The sequence below is a fragment of the Pipistrellus kuhlii genome, unplaced genomic scaffold, assembly GCF_014108245.1.
Source record: "Pipistrellus kuhlii isolate mPipKuh1 unplaced genomic scaffold, mPipKuh1.p scaffold_m20_p_1, whole genome shotgun sequence".
NCBI lineage: Eukaryota > Metazoa > Chordata > Mammalia > Chiroptera > Vespertilionidae > Pipistrellus > Pipistrellus kuhlii.
In genome coordinates this window covers 117,640,833-117,664,882 of record NW_023425404.1, presented here as the reverse complement: position 1 = coordinate 117,664,882, position 24,050 = coordinate 117,640,833, and the positions used below count along the sequence as shown (strand labels likewise).

Sequence of the window (24,050 nt, the reverse complement as noted above, 5' to 3'; positions counted from 1 at the left end):
TATTTTTAAAATAAATAAATAAATAAATAAATAAATAAGCCTGAAAACTTGTCTACTATTTTACTGTCAAATTTATTACTCTAAAACAATCTTATTTTACCTTGTAAATATTAGGAGAAAGTATTATTTGCCTTCTTGAGTAGGCCCTGAGCATTCCTGGTGTTAGGCTGGATTTAGATATCAAAAACCCATTTCCCCACACCATGTTTACAAGACAACTCAAACAAATCTTATTGTAGTGCGAGGGCAGCTGCTGTCAGCCAAGTCTCTGTCTTTTACCTGGTCCCGATTACCTGGGCTTGGGAAGTTAAGCCGCCATGGGGGCAGGAGACTCTCTCAGCAGGGGTAAGGTTTCAGGACCCTACAAAGTTGGGGGGTGAGGGTCTGTGCACCACCTCAGTTGACCCCCAAGTTATCTCCTGATGGCCCCTCTTCTACTGTGCCTGTCTTAGGTTGTTCCTTCCCTGAGGAATCTTACCCGTCACTGGCTAACCAGCCATCCTCTGGGGCCAAACAGGGTGATATGAGGTTCAGTTCTGTCTCCTTGATATCCTATGCACCTGTGGCCTCCACATCCTGCCTTAGGATCCCCTCGCCTGCTGGTGGGGCCCCAGCACTGATCACATATCTTGGGGAACTTGGGTTTCTTCTCCAGGGAGGGCCCAGGTCACCCCACTGGGTGAGAGACAGATCCATGGTACCAGTCATCATGAGGCTTCAACCTCGGCATAAACAGAAAGCTCAGGCAGCAGCTGTGGGCAATTGGATTGTGAGAAGAGGATTCCTCTTGGTCAAAAGAGCAAGAGGGGCCCAAATGGAATGCTCAGGTGCTTTCCTAGAGGCCCTCTACATAATGGAAGGGTTTAAGTCCTTTTACGTCCTTTTTAAATTGCTGCCAGACATTCAAAGAGTTAATTTGTAAGTTGGCTTGGGATAATTGTATATTACGCTGTTGTAATTTTTGAATATTAAGAGATGTGTTACCTTTGTCTCCAATCACCAAAAAGATGATTTTTTATTGATTCCCCAAGGGTTCAAGGTACTATTATAAGTAATTGGTATAACATAAATCTGGGGAAAATCTTAATGACATTGTAGAATAATATTATGTAAGGATATTCTTTGTTCTAGGCCATGGCAATTCCATTTCATACTGGCTGTCCATTTCTTTTTCTATGGACTAGGTCTTAGTTACATTTTCTGGACCTCTCCAAGGGATAGTAGGGATAGTACTGACATCCTTTCTTTGGTGTCCACACAAGCCAGAAACTGCTCTTTAATTTTACACACAAAGGGGCAGTGTTTTGATTTTGTGTCATACAAAAGGGAAGCTGGGTGGAAAAGCCTGTGTGATTACACTTTCTTGCCCCTCCCACAGTCCTCCTGGATGACCAAGGTGTTTGGTATTATTGGTGACTACATTAAGTCAGGGATCAGCCCATGTAAGGAGTCTTACCTGTGAAGTGTCAGGAGCATAAATCCAAAATATTTCCCCATTTGCCCCAAGTAATATTACCGTACATCTGATGATTGGTAGTACGGCTAGAAAGGCATTCTCAGGCATTCTTGAGTTTCTGGTTACCTCACAATATTTTCAAAGTTTCTTCAAAAATTAAAAATTTAGTGTCACTGCTACCTACATTGCTCCCTGACAGTCTGCAATAGCATCCAGCACTTCCTCTTGTGTCATGCTCACCAATCCTGCTTTCTGTTCCTGATAGACATTTGGGTTTGAAACTCCCAAATAAGTCTTGGGTTTACATTTTTAAAACCCAAACATCCCATCACTTTCTTCCTTGCTTTTATCTTGAGTTTAGGGATAGAACAAAAAACAAATGAGAAAACGAAAGGTTTTCCTCTTCTTCCAAGTTCTAAAATTTTAAAATTCATGAACCAAACTCACCAGGAGATGGGTTGAGGAAGGCAGAGAAAAGTGGGGGAGGGGGGCAGAAATATTTTGTGAGCATGAAGAAAGTGCCCCGAAGGTGACAGACAGGCCAAGTTGAGCTCTTAGGTAGGTGAGGGTCCATAGGGGATGCTCCTGGTGTAACTGGGGTTGAACATGACCTGCTTCATCTTGGGGTGGTTTGCTCTACACGTTTATCATCTTAGTTGGGTGTGGTACTGCAGTGGGGAACATGTGTCCCAACTGTTAGAAGTTCCACCCTGGGTGGAGTTTCTACCCTCACCATCTGTTCATGAGGCCATCCGTCCACCTCCTCAGTGCTCCGGCATCTTGCTATGGCAGATGGCGTGGCTCAGTATCATGGATTACATATCTCTGAATGCTTGTCCACCCCCTAACTTGTACTGAACATTTTTAGCTGACAATTTTCTCTACAATCATCTTAGGTAGTTTACAAAAAACAACATAGTAAACATTAGATACTGTATATCATTTATTTAACACTTACTAAGCATTTATTATATGTCAGGCTCTGCTCAAAATGCTTTTATTAGCTCATTTACTCCTCACAACTATCCTATGGAGTAGGTCTTATTATTTCCACACATACAGTACTGGTTTCAAAGACAATTAAAAAGTAAAATTCCAAAGCAACTTTGAGTTAAAAAATAATGAATCTTTTAAAAGTTGTTAAGCTCACTCTACTCTGATATATTTAAAGATCAAAATTCATTTCATAGCTTTATTTTTCAATTACAAAGATGAGTAAATTATAATATGAGGTTCTAAATTAATATTATTGAGTTATCAAAAAATGAATTGGTCTCTTGGAGATTTTTGCTACCAAAGATTCATCAGAGAAGAAAGGGGTGATTTTGCTCAAAAACAGGCAAGCTTTTCTGTTCCAGAATTTGGGGCCCTCCTATCTCAGGAATGTAATTTATAGGTTGTTTGATATTTGTTTATTTGATTACAGGACATCAAGGAGGCTGACCCAAATAGGCTTTTTTTCTGGAGGAAGACCTAGGCTGAGATAAACAGCCTAGATTGTCTTTGAGGATAACTGGATATGCAAAAAGTGTTTTGAAGGTATTGGGGTTGGGCTATTTGGAAGGGAGTCTGTGGTATTAGGCCTAAATCGGCAGTAGGACATCCCTCTCATAATCTGGGACTGCTGGCTCCCAACCACTTGCCTGCCTGATTACCCCTAACCACTCCCTTGCCAGCCTGATTGACACCTAACTGCTCCCCTGCTGACCCGGTCATCCCCACCTGCCCTCCCCTGATGGCCTGATCACCCACAACTACCTTCCCCTGCCAGCCATCTTGTGGTGGCCATCTTTGACCACAAGGGGATGGTCATATTGTGCAAGGGTGTGAGGGTAAATTTGCAATACCTCTTTATTATATAGGAGGATATGCATAGCCCTTGGAAACGGGCAATAGGGTAGTGAAGACCTGCGGGGGGGGGGGGGGGGGAGAGCTGTTAGGGGCTGTGAGGAGGAGGGTAAACAGGGGTAGGAAATGGGAAATACTTATAATACTATGAACAATAAAAAATATATTTTAAAGAAAAAATAAATAAAAGAAACAGGTCACAGGCCTCTCCCTATTTTCCTGGGTCCTGGCAAAACCCAAGGGAAAGGAAGAGAATATTTGCCATGAGCGTGGGTGGGGGATGATATCAGATTTTTGTTGATCTTAGCAAGTGGAAACTTGAAGCCAGATATGATATGATTTACAAAAAAGTAAATGTGATACTTTTATACTTTGAGTATGGCTTATCAATTCTTTTCTGTTGTAGCCAATGTTTATTTTTCTGTTCTTAAGCAAAACTTCTGTAAGTGGACTTGTTTTCTTTCATTTCTTTCATTTCCTCCACCTCATTTTTACTGCCTTGGTTTTACTGCCTTACTGTAACAATTAGATGCCTTTATGCTGATTCCCACAGACTTATCCTGCCTTAGTTCCTAAGTCAGTATCTCCCAAAGCCAATCATGCTATCATTTGGTGAGCATTAGAAATGCATCACCCACCGTGTGAGTGTCCCATGTCCCGTCTGGTTCAGGGTTTGGGTTTGGGCTCCAGAAGAGGCCACGCACAAATGAAAGAGACAAGACAAGAAATAATAATTTGGAAATTGGGGGCCAGGTGGAAGCACAAGGAAGGGGGCCAGGTGGAAGCACAAGGAAGGACTCCACTTTGCTCTGGCCTTGCCATCCCTTTTATTCGGGTTTAGGATACACCCTTAGGTAGGCAATTCCAGTAACAGCTCGGTGATAGCTTATGAGCAAGGATTTACATAAGACTAAAATGTGGAAGCTGCTTCAGCTACCTTTGTCTCAACTATACAGTGAGTGTGTGGTTGAGCTCAAGGTCTCCAGCCTTCTGCTAGTTCCTTGTCCACCCCTCTGCTAGTGAAGACAATGGGAGGCTTCCTGCACATACTATATACACCCAGCCTGAGAACTGATTGTGCATGGTCCCAATATGGCTCCCCAAGTCTTCTTAATGGCCTTCAAAAGTCTTATATGACCAAAAAAGTCCACTCCCCAGTATATACCCATTAAAGCTGAAAACATATGTTCACACAAAAGCTTGTACATGAATGTTCATAAGAATATTATTCATAATAGCCAAAAAGTGGTAACAACTCTGGCCAGTGTGGCTCAATTGATTGGGTGTCCTCCCGTGAGCTGAAAGGTTGCCGGTTCAATTCCTGGTCAGGACACTTGCCCAGGTTGTAGGTTTGATCCCTTCTGGGGGTGTGCAGGAGGTAGTGTTATGCCCAGACTTTGTGATCCCCAAGGACCACCAGGGAGCAGAGTCCGATGCAATAAACAAAAGAGCCTTCTCCATGCTAGCATGGGCTCCTCCCACCCATGCCGGCAGCATGGCGGAAGAGAGAGCGAATTTCGCCCAGTCCATGGGTTTTACTCCAGTCGGTGGTGATGTCACTGCCTCGGCTAACCCTGATTGGTTGGGTGAGGGCTAGGGATAACTCCGCCCTGCAGGGCGGAGTCGGGAGCTCATCCTCGCCCTGCCCTGCCCTTTCAGTAGACCACATGTGTCAAACACAAGGCCTGCGGGCCAAATCGGTCCCGCCAGGCCTTGCAATGTGGCCCACACCCGCTGTCATCACTGCACTCCGCTGCGTTTCCATCACAATGACAGTTTATGACTGTTGAGTAAACCATTCGGCCCGCGATTTAGGCTGGATTTTAGATTTTGGCCCCTTCTCTGATTGAGTTCGACACCCCTACAGTAGACAATACATGTATTACTCTCACGTCAGTGTTTCTCTCTCCATCTCCCTTTATCTCTTTTTTTTTTAAATAAGTTTTTATTGTTCATATTATTACAAATGTTCCTTTCCCCCCCCCTCCCTTTATCTCTTTATAAAACATTTTTTAAGTGGAAACAATTCAAATGTTCATAAACAGGTGAATGAATAAACAAAATGTGGAATATCTATTTAATAGAATGTGATCTACCGTAGTAATAAAAAGAAATAAAATACTGATACACTGAAAAAAAATTATGCGGAGTGAAAGAAACCAGACATAAATAATATATTGTATGATTTCATTTATGTGAACTATTCAGAAAAGGCAAATCCATAGAGACAGAAAGTAGATTATTAGAGCTATCAGGGACAAAAGAAGGAAATTGGAAGTGACTCCTAACAGGTACTGGGTTTCTTTTTCCAGTAATGGAAATATTCTGGAATCTGCCAGTGGTGCTGGTGGTACAATATCATGAATATACTAAAAATCACTGAATTATACACTTTAAACTTGTGAAGTTTATGTTATGTGAATGACATCTTAATTTAAAATTTTAAGATTCTAAAGCAAGATTGTAAGAAGAAGAGGTGGTGGGAGGGGAGGAGGAAGAAGAGGAAGAGGTAGAGGAAAAGAAAAAAAAGAAAGAAGAGGAAGAATAAGAATCCACTAGCCTTACTGAGATTTCAAGATGGCAGCAGAGTAGGTGGAAGCTATGCTTGCCTCCTCCCAGGAGCAAACTGTTATTACAACTAAATTAAAGAAAAATCACCCTAAGTCACCAACTGAAGGCTAGCTGAAGAAGAATAAACAAGAATTTACAGAAGAAGCCACATTGAGACTGGTAGGAAGGGCAGAGACACACACAGAAAAGGCTGGCTCTGCTCCCACAGGTAAAAGCTGAAGTTCTCTCAGTTGTGAGGGATTCCCCCCCGCCTCAGAAACATGGGGCCTAAACCCCAAGCTGGGCTCACAGCCCAGAACATCATTGCTGGGAAGAGGCTCTCACATAACATCCAGCTGTGAAAAGCTGCAGGATTTCTGTCTGCCAGGGAGAAACAGAGTCCAGCTGTCAACACAGGCACCCTCTTAAAGGGCCAATGCACAAGATTTTGTTCACAGCCACTCACCCTAGGAAGGGCAGAGTGGACTAGACTTTTGTAAGGAAAATGGGGCTTGTGGAGAAAGCTGAAGGGAAAGCTGCCAGAATCCTTGTGCTGAGTCATTCTTCCATACCACAGATGCCATCTTTCTTGAGTGGAGCATTCCCCTTCATGTGGCATGGGGGGGCAAAGTGTGGGGGAAATGAGCAATTGGACTCACTCTCACCCCACATTGTGGAGTTTAGACCCTGCCTTGAGTCAGCTGCCTTGGCCAAGGTGTAGAGGCCTAGGCAGACTCAGGGGGTATCAGTGACTGAGTTGTCTGGCTTTGAGATAGGGGCCATTCCTACCACTTTCCCTGGGAACCTGACTGGCACTTCCTCCTCAATAGATCAGTTAAAACCACCCTCCCATGGTGGTAAGGGGGAGAGATCAACCAAAGGACTTGTATACGTGCATATAAGCATAATCAATGGGTGCAGACAACAGGGGACGAGGGTGAGGGTATGATTGGGCAGGTGGGGGGAGGGATGGCGGGATAAGGACACATATGTAATACCTTAATCAATAAAGAAAAAAAATTAAAAATAAATAATTTTTAATTATTTATTTAAAACCACCCTTCCAGCTTCCAGCAGACTCAATCTCCCTGCTCCAGAGGCCCCACCAGGCCCCACCAGATTCTTAGTGGCTCCACCCTGTCAAGGTTGGAGCAAAATCTGAGACAGAGTCTTGTGACTCTGGAGTGAAGACTATACCCATCCCTGCCCCTCCTGGGAGATCCACTAGCCCCATCCTCCCTACTCTGCCTGAGGCTCTTTAGAGACTAAGCCCAACAGGCAGCCAGCAGGGGTAGGCAGGCAAGATGGATCTCAGGGTACCTTAGGACTTTTGCCGACCTGACCCTAGGCCCAGTGCTGAAACAAGCTGGTCTTGGTGTGCAGCTTGGTCCTTTCTGTCCTCACCCAAACCCAACAGAGGCAATCATAAACTAGATCCCTTGTAACTTCAAACAGGCTGCCAAGGGCCAGGACAGACAGCATCTGACATTGGCCTACACCAGAGTCCCTCCCAAGAGGCCCAGGACCAATACACCCAGCGGCCAGCTTCAGACATCAAAACAGAATCCAGCCGAGACTGGTTTGGCTCAATTGATAGAGCGTCGGCTTGGGGACTGAAAGGTCCCGGGTTCGATTCCGGTCAAGGGCATGTACCTTGGTTGCGGGCATACCCCCAGTAGGGGGTGTGCAAGAGGCAGCTAATCGATGACTCTCTCTCTCATCGATGTTTCTAACTCTCTATCTCTCTCCCTTCCTCTCTGTACAAAATCAATAAAATATGTTTAAAAAAAAAAACAAAACAGAATCCAATTAGCTTCCCAAACTTGGCATGATGGTTGCTTTTTCTTCACATCCTCACCAACATGTATTATTTATTGACTTGATAATAGCCATTCTGACTGGTGTGAGGTAGTATCTCATTATGGTTTTGATTTGCATTTCCCTGATGATTAGTGATGTTGAGCATCTTTTCATAAATCTGTTGGCCATCTCTATGTCCTCTTTGGATAAATGTCTTTTCATGCCCTCTCCCCATTTTTTTTATCGTAGTGGATTTTTGTTGTTGTTATTGAGTTGCATGAGAAATCTTATATATTTTGGATATCAACTCCTTATCAGACATATCATTTGCAAATAAATTCTCCCAGTCAGTAAGTTGGTGGGTTTTTTTTGTTTGTTTTATTGAAGCTTTTGTTTTCTTCACTATACTTTTGTTTAGTTTTTCTTTTGTTTTCCTTATTCAAAAGATATTACTCAGACTAATGTCAGATAGATTACTTCCTTTGTTTTCTTCTGTGAATTTTATGGTTTTAGGCCTTACATTTAAGTTGTTAGCTCATTTTTAGTTTATTTTGTTTATGATATAAGACAATGATCCAGTTTCTTTCTCTTTCTCTCTCTCCCTCTCTTTTTTTTTTTTTTTTTTTTTTTTTTTTGCATATAGCTGTCCAATTTTCTCAATACCACTTATTTAAAAGACTGTCATTACTTCAGTATTTAGATTAGTTGACCTTTGTCATAGATTGGCTGGCATGCAAGTGAGCATTTATCTCTAGGATTATTATTCTGTTCCATTGACCTGTGTGTCTATTTTTGTGCTAGCACAATACTATTTTGATTACTATAGGTTTGTAGTATAGTTTGAGATCAGGAAGATTGATACATCCAACTTTGTTCTTCTTTTTTCAATATCGCTTTAGCTATTCAGAATCTTTTATGGTTCCATATAAATTTTGGATTTTTGTTCTAGTTTTGAGAAGAATGACACTGGTATTTTTATAGAACTTGCACTGAATCCATAAATAGTTTTCAGTCGTATGGTCATCTTAACAATATTAATTCTTTTTATCCAAGAACACTGTATATCCTTCCATTTATTTGCATCCTCTTCAATTTTTTCTTCCATGTTTTACAGTTTTGTAGAGGTCTTTCACCTCTTTGGTTAAGTTTATTCCTATTTTATTCTTTTTATGAAATTTTTTCTTCATTTCTCCTTCTGATTGTTGGTTATAAGTGTATTGGAACACCACAGATTTCTACATATTATTAATTTTGTATCCTGCTTCTTTATCAAATTTTTAAAAATATTTTTGTTGATTTTTGGCAAGAAAGGAAGTGAGAGGGATAGAGAAATAGAAACATCGATGAGAGAAATATTATCCATTGGCTGCTTCCTACACACCACTACTGGGGATTGTGCCCCAAACCCAGCATGTGCCCTGATCAGAATCCAACTGATGACCTCCCAGTTCATGGGTCAGTGCTCAACACTGAGCCACAGTGTCTGGGCTTTACCAAATTCTTTTATTAACTCTATTAATTATTTGACGATCAATCTTCTCTTTCAGCTCAGCAAATTTGCAAGCATTGTGAGCTGTGTGACAATCCAATCCATCTTGTTTTTGGTATTTGTTGTGGCAGTCTTAGGAAACTAATCTATAAATATATAAGGCTAATATGCTAAGCGTCTGACTGTTGGGGTAATGACGTCAGGTAGCAATGCCCAGCTTCCTCTTCCTAGCAACTAGCCTCCTTCTGAAGGTTTTACAATGCATTGTAATCATTAACCAGTCTTTTACTATTAAACTTAAATGGCCAATTGAGACAAACGGTTCTGAGACCGTTCTTCCACCACTGATTAAGACTGGGGTGGCAGCTGTTAGGAATAATGTTCATTTAGCCTTCTGAGCTTTCTGGGCAGACTTGGTGACTTTGCCAGCTCCAGCTGCCTTCTTGTCCACTGCTTTGATGACACCCACAGCAACTGTCTGTCTCATATCACGAACAGCGAAATGGCCCAGAGGAGGGTAGTCAGAGAAGCTCTCAACACACATGGGCTTGCCAGAAATCCTATCAATGATGGCAGCATCACCCGATTTCAAAACTTGGGGCCATCTTCCAGCTTTTTCCCAGAACGACGATCAATCTTCTCTTTCAGCTCAGCAAATTTGCAAGCATTGTGAGCTGTGTGACAATCCAACACAGGTGCATATGCAGCACTGGTCTGGCCTGGGTGGTTCAGGATAATCACCTGAGCTGTGGAGCCAGCTGCTTCCATTGGTGGATCATTTTTGCTGTCACCAGCCACATTGCCAAGGTGAACATCTTTGACAGATACGTTCTTGACATTGAAGCCCACCTTGTCCCCAGGAAGAGCTTCACTCACAGCTTCATGGTGCATTTCAACAGACTTTACTTCAGTTGTAACATTGACTGGAGTAAAGGTGACCACCATGGCGGGCTTGAGAACACCAGTCTCCACTCTGCCCACCGGGACAGTACCAATACCACCAATTTTGTAGACATCCTGGAAGGGCAGATGCAGGGGCTTGTCAGTTGGGCGTGTGTGTGTTTGACAAAATTGCACAGAACTAAACACACACACAAATGAATGCACAGGAAACTGACAAAATCCTAGTATGGCTATGATTTGTGCCAGTGTCAATTTCCTCATTGTGATACTGTGCTAATTTCCAGTAAACACGGCTCCAGCAGGCATTATGCGATCCCCAGCAGGTGACGTGGCCATCCGCACCTGGGCAACACCTCCGGGGCCACCCACTAATGAGGTCCATTCCCCCACCGTTAATTGGATCAGAATGGTGGGGGGAGCGCAGAGCCACACATCCACTAGCCCATGGCCTGGGAATGAAGGGAAACTTGGAAGGTGACAGGAGGAGACAGGCGCGGCGAGGTCAAGGACTGGAACCCAAGTCGGGTGTGAACGCCCGCCGGCCCCGAGTTTACTGGAAAGACCTCGCTTCCGGATGGCTTCGCCCACCCCCTCTGCGTGGGGACCCGAGACCCACGGCGCTTTGGGAGTCCCGAGAGGCGCAGAGAGAAGCGGGGACAGGGGTCCGGTCCTCCGCAGGGGACTGTCCGGGGCTGCCGGGACCCCTGCGGCCGCCCGGCGGCTCCCCGCGGAGCGGTGGGGACGCTGAGTCACACAGCTGTCACGCCCCTCACCTCTCACCAGCCCTCCGGGGTCTAAAGTAAAAGCGAAAGCGAATGAGACTCGCGGGGCAGCCGGTCCAGAGAGCCGTGCCCGTCGCCTCCTCCCGGACCCCTGGGCACCTGGAGGCGCCGGCGGGGGCGCGGGCGGGGGTGAGGCCATGGCCCGCCCGCCGCTGCGGGGCCGCTGGGCCGGCGACCTCCCGGCGCTGCTGCTGCTGCTGCTGCTCCGGCCGCCGCGGACGCGGGGTAGGGAAGGGAGAGGGGTGCGCCTTTGGGGCGGCGGGCGGCGGGCGGGGGCGCCGCGGAGGGACTGCCCTGAGCTCCTCACCTTCGGCGGCCGGGAGTGGGGGTGGGGTGGGGGGGATACGAAACGGGGAAGGGCTGCCGGGGAGGGGGCGCGGCACCCGCGCGCGGGGAACACGTGGAGGGAGCGGTGGCGGGGACCAGAGCGCGGGTCCCCGCGCCCCGACCCTCTCCAAGGGAGGGAGCTGCGAGACCAGGCTTTTAACAGGACTTCTCCCCGATTTCCAAAGCAAAGGGGAAAACCCGGGGCTTGCCATGGGGTATCTGAGCTGGAGCTTTAACAGCAATTCCGAGAAACCGTGAGCGCGGTTCTCCGAGCCCCAGAAGGAAAGCGGTGCCCGCGTTGCAAAGCAGGCAGTCCCCCGCGGAGGTCCGGGAAGACGGCCCCGTCCACACCCTCAGACAAAAAAGCAAATAACGCGCGTGGGTAGTCGTAGGATCGGCTAGGAACTGCGTCCCTGGGGAGAGGAAAGGCGTTGGGCAGACTGCACATCTGGGAATCTGGAAACAACTCCAAATTCTCAAGCGGCTGGGAACGGTGCCTGGTCACAGGACAGTGGGGCAGCAAGTGAAAGCGCTCCCAGGCAAAGGCGAAGAAACGAAATTGTTGGTGATGGTTTGGTGTAGGTCGCATAGATGTAATCTCCGCGGGAAGAACCGAATGAGGGGCGGATACCCTTTTCTCTTGGGAGGTAGAGAGGAGGAAGAAGAAATAATAGATCTGGATTTATCTACGTTGGCTCTTCTTAATCTTTTTTAGTCTGGGAGCTCTTTGAGGGTCTGATGAAAGCTAGGTACTCTCTTCCCAGAGGGGGGAAAAAGCATATACTTACAAAACTTGCAAATGATCTTGGGGTCACGGACCCACTGAAAGGCATCCATGGACTCCCCAGGGATTAGTAAATCCATAATAGCTCTTACTTCCGTGTGTGTGTGTGTGTGTGTGTGTGTGTGTGTGTGTGTGTGTTTAAGGCAAGATTCCCAATCATTTACATCCAGTCAGTCAGTCAGACCAGTCTAGCCAGTACTTGATCAGAGCCATCCATCCTGGCAGAGTTGGTGTTAACTCCATAGCTCTGGGGATTCTATGAAGTTTTATTTTTGTGAGACTGTGTTTTGACTTTTCCCACATCTGAAAATGTGAGTTATATTGGTAATTTGTTCAGGTCCTCCCAACTGGCTAACCAGTGTCCTGCATGACCCCTAAGGAGATGAAGGAGACAGCCAGTGGACTGGGGCAACTCAGTTGCACAATGTGAAAGGAAGTGCAGCTTTAGTCAGAAAGCAGCAAAGACGAGCTGTCAAAGTGCAGAGAGCAAAACTGCAGTCAAGATTTTTAAAGCTCATCAATTAAACATTGCTCTTTAACCTCACAAGGTTCTTGCTGACTTCTGATAACTCCTCATGTTTCTTAGTTGTTGTTTTTTTAAACAGCTTTACTGAGGGATAATTAACGGATAAACTGCATACACTTAGATTGAACGATCTGATAAATTTAAAGTTAAATGTATACACATATGAATCAATCACCGCAGATCAAGAGAATAAACATAATCATCATCTACCAGAAGTTTCCTCATGTCCTTCATACTCCTTACCTCCCAAAGGGCTCTGTCACCCAGGCAGACAGCATCTGCTTTCTGTTACTTTGTTGTATCTTCTAGAACACATGTGTCAAACACAAGGCCCGCGGGCCAAATCCGTCCCACTAGGCCTTGCAATGTGGCCCGCACCGCGCTGTCATCACTGCACTCCACTGCGTTTCCATTACAATGACAGTTTATGACTGTTGAGTAAACCATTCGGCCCGCGATTTAGGCTGGATTTTAGATTTTGGCCCCTTCTCTGATTGAGTTCGACACCCCTCTATCTAGAATTTTATATAAGTGCAACCACAGTATGTGCTCTTTCTTGTCTGGATTCTTTCTTTCATTGTAACTATTCTAAGAATCCATCTACACTATAACTTGTATCAACAGTTCCTTTCTTTTTATTGCTGAGTACTATTCCATTGCATGGATATCACAGTTTGTTTATTCATTAACTTGTTAATGGACATTTATGTTGTTTTGGTTTTGGGCTATTGCATATATTCACATGTAGGTTCTTGTGTGGACATAGGCATTTATTTCTCTTTAGTAGAGAAAATGACTAGGAATGGCTGGATCATATGACACATGATGTTTAATTTGTGAAAGAACTTGACAAACTATTTTTCAAAGTAATTCCACTATTTTACATTCCCAATAGCAGTATTGCTTTGGTTCAGTTTCTTTTTGTTTTGTTTGTTTATTTGTTTGCTTTGCATATAACTATCCAATTGTTCCTGAACCATTTGTTGAAAAGACTATTCTGCTGAATTGATATTATAACTTAAAAAAAAAAAAAGCATCAGCCATTCCTTTATGTTTGGATTGATTGTAGTAGACAAAAGACCAATATGCAAATATCAATTATAGTTCTATACATTAGCAAAAAGCAATTGGAAAATGACATTTAAAAAATGTATAATTTGCTATAGCATCAAAACGTGTGAAATACTTAGGGATAAATGTGACAAAAGACTAGAAAAGATCACCTGTACACTGAAACATACAAACTATTGCTGAAAGAAATTTAAAGATCTAACAAATGGAGAAATATACCATGTTCATGGACTGGCCAAATCAATATCATTAAGGTAGCAATTCTCCACTAATCAAAATTTAAGCAGGCTTTATTGTAGAAATTAACAAACTGATTCCAAAATTTACATGAAAATGCAAAAGATGTAGTATAACCAAAGAAAATGAAAAAGAACGAAATTCAAAAAACACTTCTGATTTTGAGACTAATTATAAAGTTACAATAATCAAGACAATGTGGTATTGGTAAAATGGATAAAGAGCTAGTAGAGCAGAAGATACCTAATATTTTTTAAGTAGAAGAGATTCAAATTATTAAATTTGTTACTTGATAGTATGAACCTGGTTATCCTATATATTAGTAATGAAAGCCTATGCAAATTGTCCCCTCGACCAGGAGTTCAACTGTGAGTTCTACCAGGGGACAGGGCCAGCCAGCCAACTGAGGGAAGAGAGGCCCCAGCTGGCAGCTAGCAGCCACTAGGGACCCTACCCATGCACGAATTTCATACACTGGGCCTCTAGTAAACTATAAAGAGCAGCCCATTTCTTATTCCTACGTGAGAAAATAATACAGTCTCAGATCTGTAGCTGCTAGTATACAGTGCTACTAGACAGCAAGTTGTCATCTGTCTATTCTTATTCAAAGGGCCTGATGTGGAGGGAAATTCATCATCATGGGCAGGTCATTTGTTTAAAGTTGAATATCCCTGCTCACCACTGCTGGTTTGTACATTAGTGCATTGGGGGTGGTTAGTGTATTGGTGGTTAGTGCATATGGGAGAACATATTCACCAATGATTCATCTGATAAGGGGTTAATCCCCCAAATATATAAAGAACTAATACAACTTAATGCCAGGAAGACAAACAATCCAAAAATGGGCAAAGGACCTGAATAAATGCTTCTACATAGAGGACATACTGATGGCCAATAGACATATGAAAAAATAAGCAACATCACTAATCATCAGAGAGATATAAATTAAAATGACAATGAGGTATCACCTCACACCAACCAGAAGTGCTATTGAGAATGTGGAAAAAAAGGGAACCCTAGTTGGTGGGAATGCAGACTGGTGCAGCCATTGTGGAAAACAGTATGGAGTTTCCTAAAAAAAATTAAAAATGGATCAGCCTTTTGACTCAGCAATCCCACTTCTGGGTACTATATATACTAAGAATCCTGAAACACCAATTAGAAAGAATATATGCACCCTTATGTTCATAGCAACATCTTTTACAATAGCCAAGATCTGGAAATACCCCAAGTGCCCACAAATAGATGACTAGATATAAAAGCTGCATTACATTTACACAATGGAATACTACATAGAAGGAAATCTTACTCTTTTTTAATATATATTGTGTGTGTATACATATATATATATATATATATATATATATATATATATATATATATAATTGATCTTTTACAGAGAGGAATAGTTAGAAACATCGATGAAAGAGAATCATCAATCAGCTGCCTCTTGCACACCCCCTACTGGGGATGTGCCCGCAACCAAGGTACATGCCCTTGACCAGAATCAAACCTGGGACCTTTTGGTCCACAAGCTGATGCTCTATCCACTGAGCCAAACCGGTTTTGGCAGGAAATCATACTCTTTGTGGCAGCATGGATGGACCTGGAAATTATTATTCTAAGCGAATTAAGCCAGCCAGAGAAAGACAAATACCATATGATCTCACTAATATATGGAATCTAATGAACAAATAAATTGACAAACAAAATAGAACCAGAGGCATGGATAAATGGAACAGACTGACAAATGTCAGAGGGTAGAGGAAAGAGGGTGACTGGATAAAGGAAAGTGAAGGGATTAGCTAAAAAACATATATGCACAGCTCATGGACACAGACAATAGTGTAGGGAGGGAATAGGATGGGATGGTGGAGTTAGGATAGAGGTAGGCAAAGTGGAAGGTGGAATAGGGGACATTTGTAACAGTGTCAACAATAAAAAATTTAAATTAAAAAAATTTAAACTATTTTTTCAAAACTATGGGGGTTTTGCCCAAACCTTTTATTATTTTATTTCAAATCAGTTTTATCTAGTTATGATTGCTTTGTGCTACTACTAATAGCAAAAAAGTGATGAAAACTTAAATGTACAAAAAATTTAGGATTTGTTCAAATCAAACTAAATGTTCAGCAGTGGAGTACTGCATAAATACAGTGGAGTTGCTTTAAAATAGTCTGCATCATATGATCATTTTTACTAGAAGATCTAGATACGGATTGTTTTTGCCTTTGTGTCTTTGCCTTTCTTCGTTTTTCCATCATATTTTGAATTGTGCTTAGCCAGTTAGCTCAGTTGGTTAGAGGATGGTGCTAATATTTTCAATGTTTTAAATAGAGAAAGTAAAATAATATCACAAAATAACACAATCAAGATCTAGAATTTTGGCGGAAACCGGTTTGGCTCAGTGGTAGAGCATTGGTCTGCGGACTGAAAGGTCCCAGGTTCGATTCCGGTCAGGGGCATGTACGTTGGTTGCGGGCACATTCCCGGTGGGGGGTGTGCAGGAGGTGGCTGGTCAGTGTTTCTCTCTCATTGACGTTTCTAGCTCTCTATCTCTCTCCCTTCCTCTCTGTAAAAAATCAATAAAAATTTTTTATTAAAAAAAAAAAAAGATCTAGAATTTTGGATTTTTTTTTTATTTTTTTATTTTTTTTTTTTTTTTTACCAAATCCCATATAATAAAAGGCTAATATGCAAATTGTCCCCTCAACCAAGAATTTGACCGAGATTTTGACCAGGGGGCAGGGCCAGCCACCAACTCCCCTAGGCCAGCCCAGCCCCGATCAGAGAGAGCCGGCCACACCCCACCCATGCACAAATTCGTGCACTGGGCCTCTAGTAGTATATAACTGTTTGAATAAATGTATAAAATCCCCAAGTATATACTCTTGGAATCACTCAGTATTACTTGTTACACAGGATTGATGTTATCTGAATACTTTCTATTTGGAAAGACTTAATTTTCTACTGCATTGTAGGGAGCCATTGAAGGTTTCTGGGCAAAGGAAACATCATTGGAGTTGAGTGGTATAATGGTGTAAAGAGTGTGGAGAATTAACTGTGGTTTAGTGGGTCTGGAGGCAGGAAGCTAGGTTGGAGGCTTTTGCAATAGTTCCAGTAAGTGGTGATGAAATCCTGAACCAAGACAAGGTCAATAAGGAAGAGAGGAGGGGCAGATGTCCTCCCAAGTTCTATGAGCATAAAATGTATTTCATTCTTTCCCTTTTGTTTGCTCCTCAACTTTCATTCAACTCATCCAAGCCCTAAAAAAGCATTATGTAAGGACTTGAACTATGATGAATTTACCTATCATACAAAAAGTAGATTGGGAAGCTCAGTAAATGAGCCTAAGACAAAGAATAGATGAGTTAAAGCAATGACCTGAGTACTGTTGGTACTTACAGTGGGTGCCAGAGGAAGTGGGTTGGCTTGGTTGGCGTTTCAACTAGAAAAATTATGAAAGAAAATAGATTACTATGAACACAGAGCCCTTTATGCTTTAAGTACATCAGTTTCACACTGCATTTATTGAGAGCAGAAATTACATGGCATACTTCTTTGTATCCTATAATTGGCATGTTGTGGGCCTTTAAATGGTAGAAAAAGAGAAATAAAATATTGGAATGGGTTCTGACTCCCCTTAAAGAACAGGAAGGGCATGCTAACCTGATAACTTTTGAACTCCAAAAATGAGAGTAGGCCAGAGCTACTGACTTGTATTAAATTGTGTAAACCAACTTGGTAAAAAAAAGCCTGATTCACAAGTTCTGGGAAGTAGAAACATGTGTGGCCCTATGCACTATTTTAGTGACTTCATTTAAATGATCGTTAGGACTTTCTATATATGTTTTTTAGACAATTTAAGAGTTTTGACATTTCAAGAACCTTATTAGTAAGTTTACTCCTATTTCCATCCCACTCTATATATTCACAAGCCACTAACTTCAGAAAATACCATCACATGTCAGATTTAGCTCTGTGAGTACCAGAGGACTTTAAAATATATCCACCACCATCAAGGAGTTTACAATATTATTAAAAAGGTGAGACTTGCCGAGACTGGTTTAGCTCAGTGGATAGAGCGTCTGCCTGCGGAATGAAAGGTCCCGGGTTCGATTCCGGTCAAGGGCATGTACCTTAGTTGCGGGCACATCCCCAGTGGGGGGTGTGCAAGAGGCACCTGATCAATGATTCTCTCTTATCCATGTTTCTAACTCTCTATCCCTCTCTCTTCCTCTCTGTAAAAAATCTATAAAATATATATTTTTTAAAAAAGGTGAGACTTGCTTACATTGAATATCTAGGGAACAATGTCATAAAGAAAATGAATGTAAAGGGAAATTATCATTGAAGTGTCAAAAGATGTGATTGAAGCCTCAATTAAAGCTCACTGATACAATCAAATGCATTATCTACTATTCTATCTAATAAGAGTAATATGCAAATTAACCATCACTCTGTGACAAAAATGGTGGCCCCCATAGCCACAAGATGGTGGCACCCAGTCCTCTTAGCCCCACCAGAGTCCCCAACTCCACCCAGTGGCAGCAGCCTGGAGTGTCCAGCTTGGAGGCAGCAGCCCAGGGTGTCCAGCTGGGAGGCACCAGCGCCCTGCACTATCACCAGCCAAGAGAAGAAGCCTGGGCTGGGGTCTCAGACCTGCAGGGTTGTGCACCCCCACCATGCAATCTTCAGGACAACGGTGGCAGCCTGGGCTGGGTCCATGCACCCCCACCTCGCGATCCCTGGCCAGGCTGAGATGGCTGCCTGAGCTGGGGTCTCAGCCTGGCCAGGGTGCGATCCCCTTCCAGCAGTGGTAGCCTGGGGTCTTAACCATTGAGTCACACCAGCCAGGCAGATATAGAGGAATCTTAAATGTTTATTTTTTTTAAATATATATTTTATTAATTTTTTACAGAGAGGAAGGAAAAGGGATAGAGAGCTAGAAACATCCATGAGAGAGAAACATTGATCAGCTGCCTCTTGCACACTCCCAATTGGGTATGTACCCCCAACCAAGGTACATGCCCTTGATCAGAATCAAACCTGGGACCCTTGAGTCTGCAGGCCAATGCTCTATCCACTGAGCCAAACCAGTTAGGATTGTCCAATATGCTAAAGAAAAACTATCTATGCAAGGGAGTGCATTTGGGGCTGACCGAGATGTCAGGGGAGGGCAGTTGGGGAAGATTGTGCTGGCAGGGGAGCAGTTAGGCATCGATCAGGCTGGCAGAGGAGTGGTTAGGGGGTGATCAGGCTAGCAGGCAGAAGTGGTTAGGGGCAATCAGGAAGGCAGGCAGGTGAGTAGTTGAGAGCCAGCAGTCCTAGATTGTAAAAGGGATATCTGACTGCCTGTTTAGGCCCAATCCCACAGATCGGGCCTAAACAGGTAGTCAGACATCCACGAAGGGGTCCCAGATTGGAGAGGGTGCAGATTGGGTTGAGGGACACCCCTTCCATGCACAAATTTCGTGCACCAGGTCTCTAGTTCTATATAATAAAAGAGCAATATGCAAATTGACTAAATGGTGGAATGACTGGTTGCTATGATGTGCACTGACCACCAGGGGACAGATGCTCAATGAAGGAGCTATCCCCTGGTGGTCAGTGCACTCACACAGGGGAGTGCCACTCAGCCAGAAGCGGAACTCATGGCTGGCAAGTGCAGAGGCAGTGGTGGAAGCCTCTCCCACTGCTGAGGCAGCACTAAGGATGTCTGACTGCCAGCTTAGGACATCCTAAACTGACAGTCAGACATCGGCAGTCAGACATCCCTCAAGGGCTCCTGGACTGCAAGAGGGTGCGGGCCCAGCTGAGGTACCCTCCCTCCCCCCGAGTGCATGAACTTTGTGCACCAGGCCTCTTGTATACTTATGAGAGTCTAGCTTTGTAAAATAAGTAACTGGCTGATTGGGTTGGATGCAGGATATTGATATTCTTATGCATTCGCATGTAATCAAGTAATCATGTATTTATTTTTCTTTGAGGACTATTCAACATGAAAAAACCTCTAGTAGACTTCCTTTTTCAGCAAAATGACAAAGTAGAGGTTTCTGAAAAGCCCTCTTGCTACAAAACATCCAGAAATAATTAATAAAACAGTGAAAACATTTATTAAAATCTCTAGCCACGCCTTGACTGGTTTGACCCAGTGGATAGAGTATTAGCCGAAAAGGTCCCAGGTTTGATTCTGATGAAGGGCATGTACCTTGGTTATGAGCACATCCCTAGTAGGAGATGTGCAGGAGACAGCTGATCAAAGTTTCTTTCTCATCAATGTTTCTAACTCTCTATCCCTCTCCCTTCCTTTCTGTAAAAATAATCAATAAAAAATATATTTTAAAAAATCTCTAGCCAATAAAATATATAATAACTGCTTAAAACAAAAATAATAAAAATGTGTCGCTGTTGTGGGGTTTATGATATATGTAGAAGCAACATGTATGACAATAATAGTACAAAGATTGGGGGAAGAGAAATGGAAATATATTGTTTAAGGTTCTTATACTACACTAGAGGCCCTATGCATGAAAATTCATGCACTGGAGGGGGTCCCTCAGCCCACAGTCTGGGAGCCCTCAGGGGCGGGAGATGACCTGGTGATCAGAGGAAGGCAATTCCCCAGCACACCTCTGCTGCTGCCACTGCCAGCAGCGCAAGCCTCAGCTGGTCCTGGCTACCTGAGCCTTGGGTGGCCCTGGGCAGCTGGGTAGCTGCCATCCGAGGCTTGCCTGTGCCTCAGGCCAGCCCTGGGCAGCTGGGGGGCTGAAGGGACTGGGGGACTCTGGAGGCAGGCTTGTGGAGTGACCAGGCCCGCCTGGGGGTGTGCCCAGCCTTACTGCACACCTGCCACCCCAGTGGAGCTGAGCGGATTGGGCGTCACCATCTTGTGGCTGTGGGTGCTGCCATCTTTAAGGGTGTGGCAGTCAATTAGCATATTCCCTCCTTATTGGCTGTGGATACCATCATCTTTTGAGGGTGTGACAGTCAATTAGCATATTCCCTACTTATTGGCTGTGGTAACCACCATCTTTGCAACAGCATGAGGGTCAATTAGCATATTCCCTCTTTACTTGATAAGATATGTGAATTTGTATAATGTCACTTGGAAATAAACCATGTAAAGTAAAGATATATATTATAAACCTTAAAGCAACTACTAGAATAATACAACAAAAAGTTGTAGATAGCCGAAACTGGTTTGGCTCAGTGGATAGAGCATCAGCCTGCGGACTGAAAGGTCCCAGGTTTGATTCCCGTCAAGGGCATGTACCTTGGTTGCGGGCACATTCCCAGTAGGGGTGTGCAGGAGGCAGCTGATCAATGATTCTCTCTCATCGATGTTTCTAACTCTCTATCCCTCTCTCTTCCTCTATGTAAAAAATCAATAAAACATATTTTTTTAAAAAGAAAGAAAGAAAATCCATTCTTAAAAAAAAAAAAGTTGTAGATAGTTAGCTAATAAGGGAGATGAAATAAAATTATGAAATATACTCAAATAATCAATGACATAATCGTCTCCATAGAAAATCCTATGGAATTTACCAAAATACAATTTGAATAAGTGAGTTTAGCAAGGTTGTAAAATATACAATTATTTTACAAACGTGCATATAATAAAAAATTAAGTAACTAGTAATTAACCAACAAAACTTTTCAGTCTCTTATATAGAAAATGATAAAACTTTTTTTAAAAAACCTAAATAAGTAAAAAGATTTACTTTTCAGGTACTAAGACTAAATACCATAAGGATGTCTATTCTCCCAAATTAGCCTTGCTCTATTAGCTACCTGAATTATGGTGTAGAGATAGAAACTAAATCAATGAAATAAAATGGCCTAAAAAGAGAAAAATATGGCAACTTATTTTATGATAGAGCTTAAAAAAATGGACTATTTATAATAAATCTTAATAAGATAATTGGTTATCTTTGTTTAAAAAAATTAAATTGGGGTGGTAAACACACAATATAATACACAAATGATGCATTTTAGGATTGTATACCTGAGACCTAATTAATTTTATTAACTAATGTTACCGCAGTAAATTCAATGGAAAATAAAAGAACTATAAGAGAGTACTATGAACAATTGTACACTAACAAATTGGGCAATCTAGATGAAATGGACAAACTTCTAGATATACAAACTCTATGAAGACTAAATCGTGAAGAAATTGAACATCTGAATATACCTAGGGACTTCATGTCTCTCATGTTCTCTGGCATCCCTGATCTGTGGCTGAATGGAGACTGTCCAGTCACCAATAACATATTACCTAAGAGGTCCAAAGATCCAAGGTCAATTCTGGTTCCCTCAGAAGGAAGGAACATTTTGCCATAGAGCATTGTCTAGTATTTTAATGGACCTATCTATTCTGGTCTACTGCCAAATTTCTAGAGCTGAGTTTTATTTTCATTCATCCCACTCTATCCTCTATGTGAACTTACAGGAAAGCATCACAGATGCAGACTTAAGATTTTGGTAGTATGAAGTTAAAACCATGGTACTGCTAAGCTACACACACACACACACACACACACACACACACACACACACACGATGACAGAGGGGAACTAGATCCAATTAAAAAGTATTAGAACAGTACATCAAGAGGAACCTATAAAAGAAACCCTCACTGATATAATCAGTGGCAGTAACTAAGAAAGGTATGAACAAGCAGCTATCCCTGAGTCCTACTGACTCAGGAGCTCTGAGAGGAGAATCCAGCACTCTGTATTTTAACAAGCCATGCAGGTGGCTCTAATGCCCACTCATTTTTGAAAACTATTGGGATAGAGCAGTGTTTTCCAAACTTCTCTCATGATGAGAATCACCTGGTGGAGTTGTTAAAATACAGATTCCTGAATCCCAACTAAGAAGTGCTAAACTAGAATTTTTGGGAACATATAGGTAAAATTGTATACTTAACTAGTGCTCTAAGATGTATGTGTCTTTCTGAGTGAATTTAATCAGGAGGCATATGATACTGATTGTCCCAATATTACTAATGTGAATTTCAATCTACTTTAAGAAGGGCTTTCTCTTCTCCCAAATTTATTAATTTACTTATTTATTAGTACAAAATTATGGAATTTTATTTTGTTCCATAATCTGTTACTATTTTATTTTAATACACAAATTGCTCTGGATTTGGCTCACATGAGCTGGTTCAACCTGGCCACTGTATCCTTTGACATGTTTTCATCATTCTTTGAGCACTTCCTTACTTCCTGGCACAATATATTCCACACTCACTTGTGCTTTCCCTGTCCTAACCCTGGAACTAGTCTTTGCTCCAATGACTTTTTGTAGAGACCAAGATCTGGGTACCAAGTGTGTTTGCTGTTAATATGACATTACTTCTAGGCACTATCAAAGGACAAAATTAGCACACACATACACAGGTACATACTTGCATGTATACACAAACACACAAGCGTACACAAACTCATGTACACAGTAATTACATACTAATATCTCCAACCTCAATTCTAGTCCAACACCATAGGATACATTCTACTCATCCCCTTCCCCTTTCCACAGTTGTAATTTCTTCCTCCAAAACTTGGACTGAGTTTGTTTCACTCATGGACGATGACTAATTCCTACAAGTTTTTCAAGAAGAAAAGGAGAGATGACAGTCACTTTATACTTTTGCCCCCATATTTAACAGCAGAGATGGGCTTGGGAGGAAAGTCTACAGAAGCTGCAAACCATCACTATTTACTCGTTATCTAGACCAGCTTGCTTTTCCTTTTATTACTATTTTCTTTTAATCCTCACCTGAGGATATGTTTTTCTCTGATTCTATAGAGAGAATAAGGGAGAAGGAAAGGGAGAGGGAGAGAGAAACCAGGGCATCCCTTCATTTTATTTTTCTGGCATTTCTGCATTGACAGATGCTGAGTAGATCTTCAGGATAAACCTAGTGCTTATCTAATGGCTGGTTGGCATACTATTCGTTCTCATAGCTTAGTTTAGAAACATGCCAAGATCAGGCAATTCTAGTCTGAAAGTCTGATGATTCAGCTACCTCATAGTACTGTGGACAACTAACTCCCAAATGGATGAAGAGAGCCTGGCCACCTATCCAGCTGGAAGTGAAAGAAAAGCATGGATGTGGGAGAGAAACATCAATCATTTGCCTCCCATACACGCCCTGACTGGGAATCATATATGCTCAGACCAGGGACCACACCTGTAACTTGGGTATGTGCCCTGAGTGGGAATTGAACCTGAGACCCTTCGGTGCACTGGAGGATGCTATAACC

The 24,050-nt window shown here is 42.6% G+C and overlaps 2 protein-coding genes across 11 annotated transcripts in view; one reads left to right on the top strand and one right to left on the bottom strand.

Moving 5' to 3' along the window:
- Positions 1-9,410: 9,410 nt before the first annotated feature.
- Positions 9,411-10,307, bottom strand: LOC118719709 (elongation factor 1-alpha 1-like). Its single transcript, XM_036439482.2, is given in 2 exon segments — positions 9,411-9,734; positions 9,737-10,307. Coding segments are annotated over 2 exon segments (780 nt in total). The 3' UTR covers positions 9,411-9,525.
- Positions 10,308-10,444: 137 nt separating this feature from the next.
- IL15RA (interleukin 15 receptor subunit alpha) overlaps positions 10,445-24,050 on the top strand; it is a 36,287-nt gene continuing 22,681 nt past the window's right edge. For 3 of the 10 annotated variants that reach the window (XM_045588517.1, XM_045588507.1, XM_045588488.1), the window contains exon 1: positions 10,447-10,571. In XM_045588517.1, coding sequence (XP_045444473.1) covers positions 10,502-10,571 — 70 coding nt within the window. In that variant the 5' untranslated portion in view covers positions 10,447-10,501. The other 7 variants (XM_045588509.1, XM_045588511.1, XM_045588512.1 and 4 more) reach the window with 5 other exon arrangements.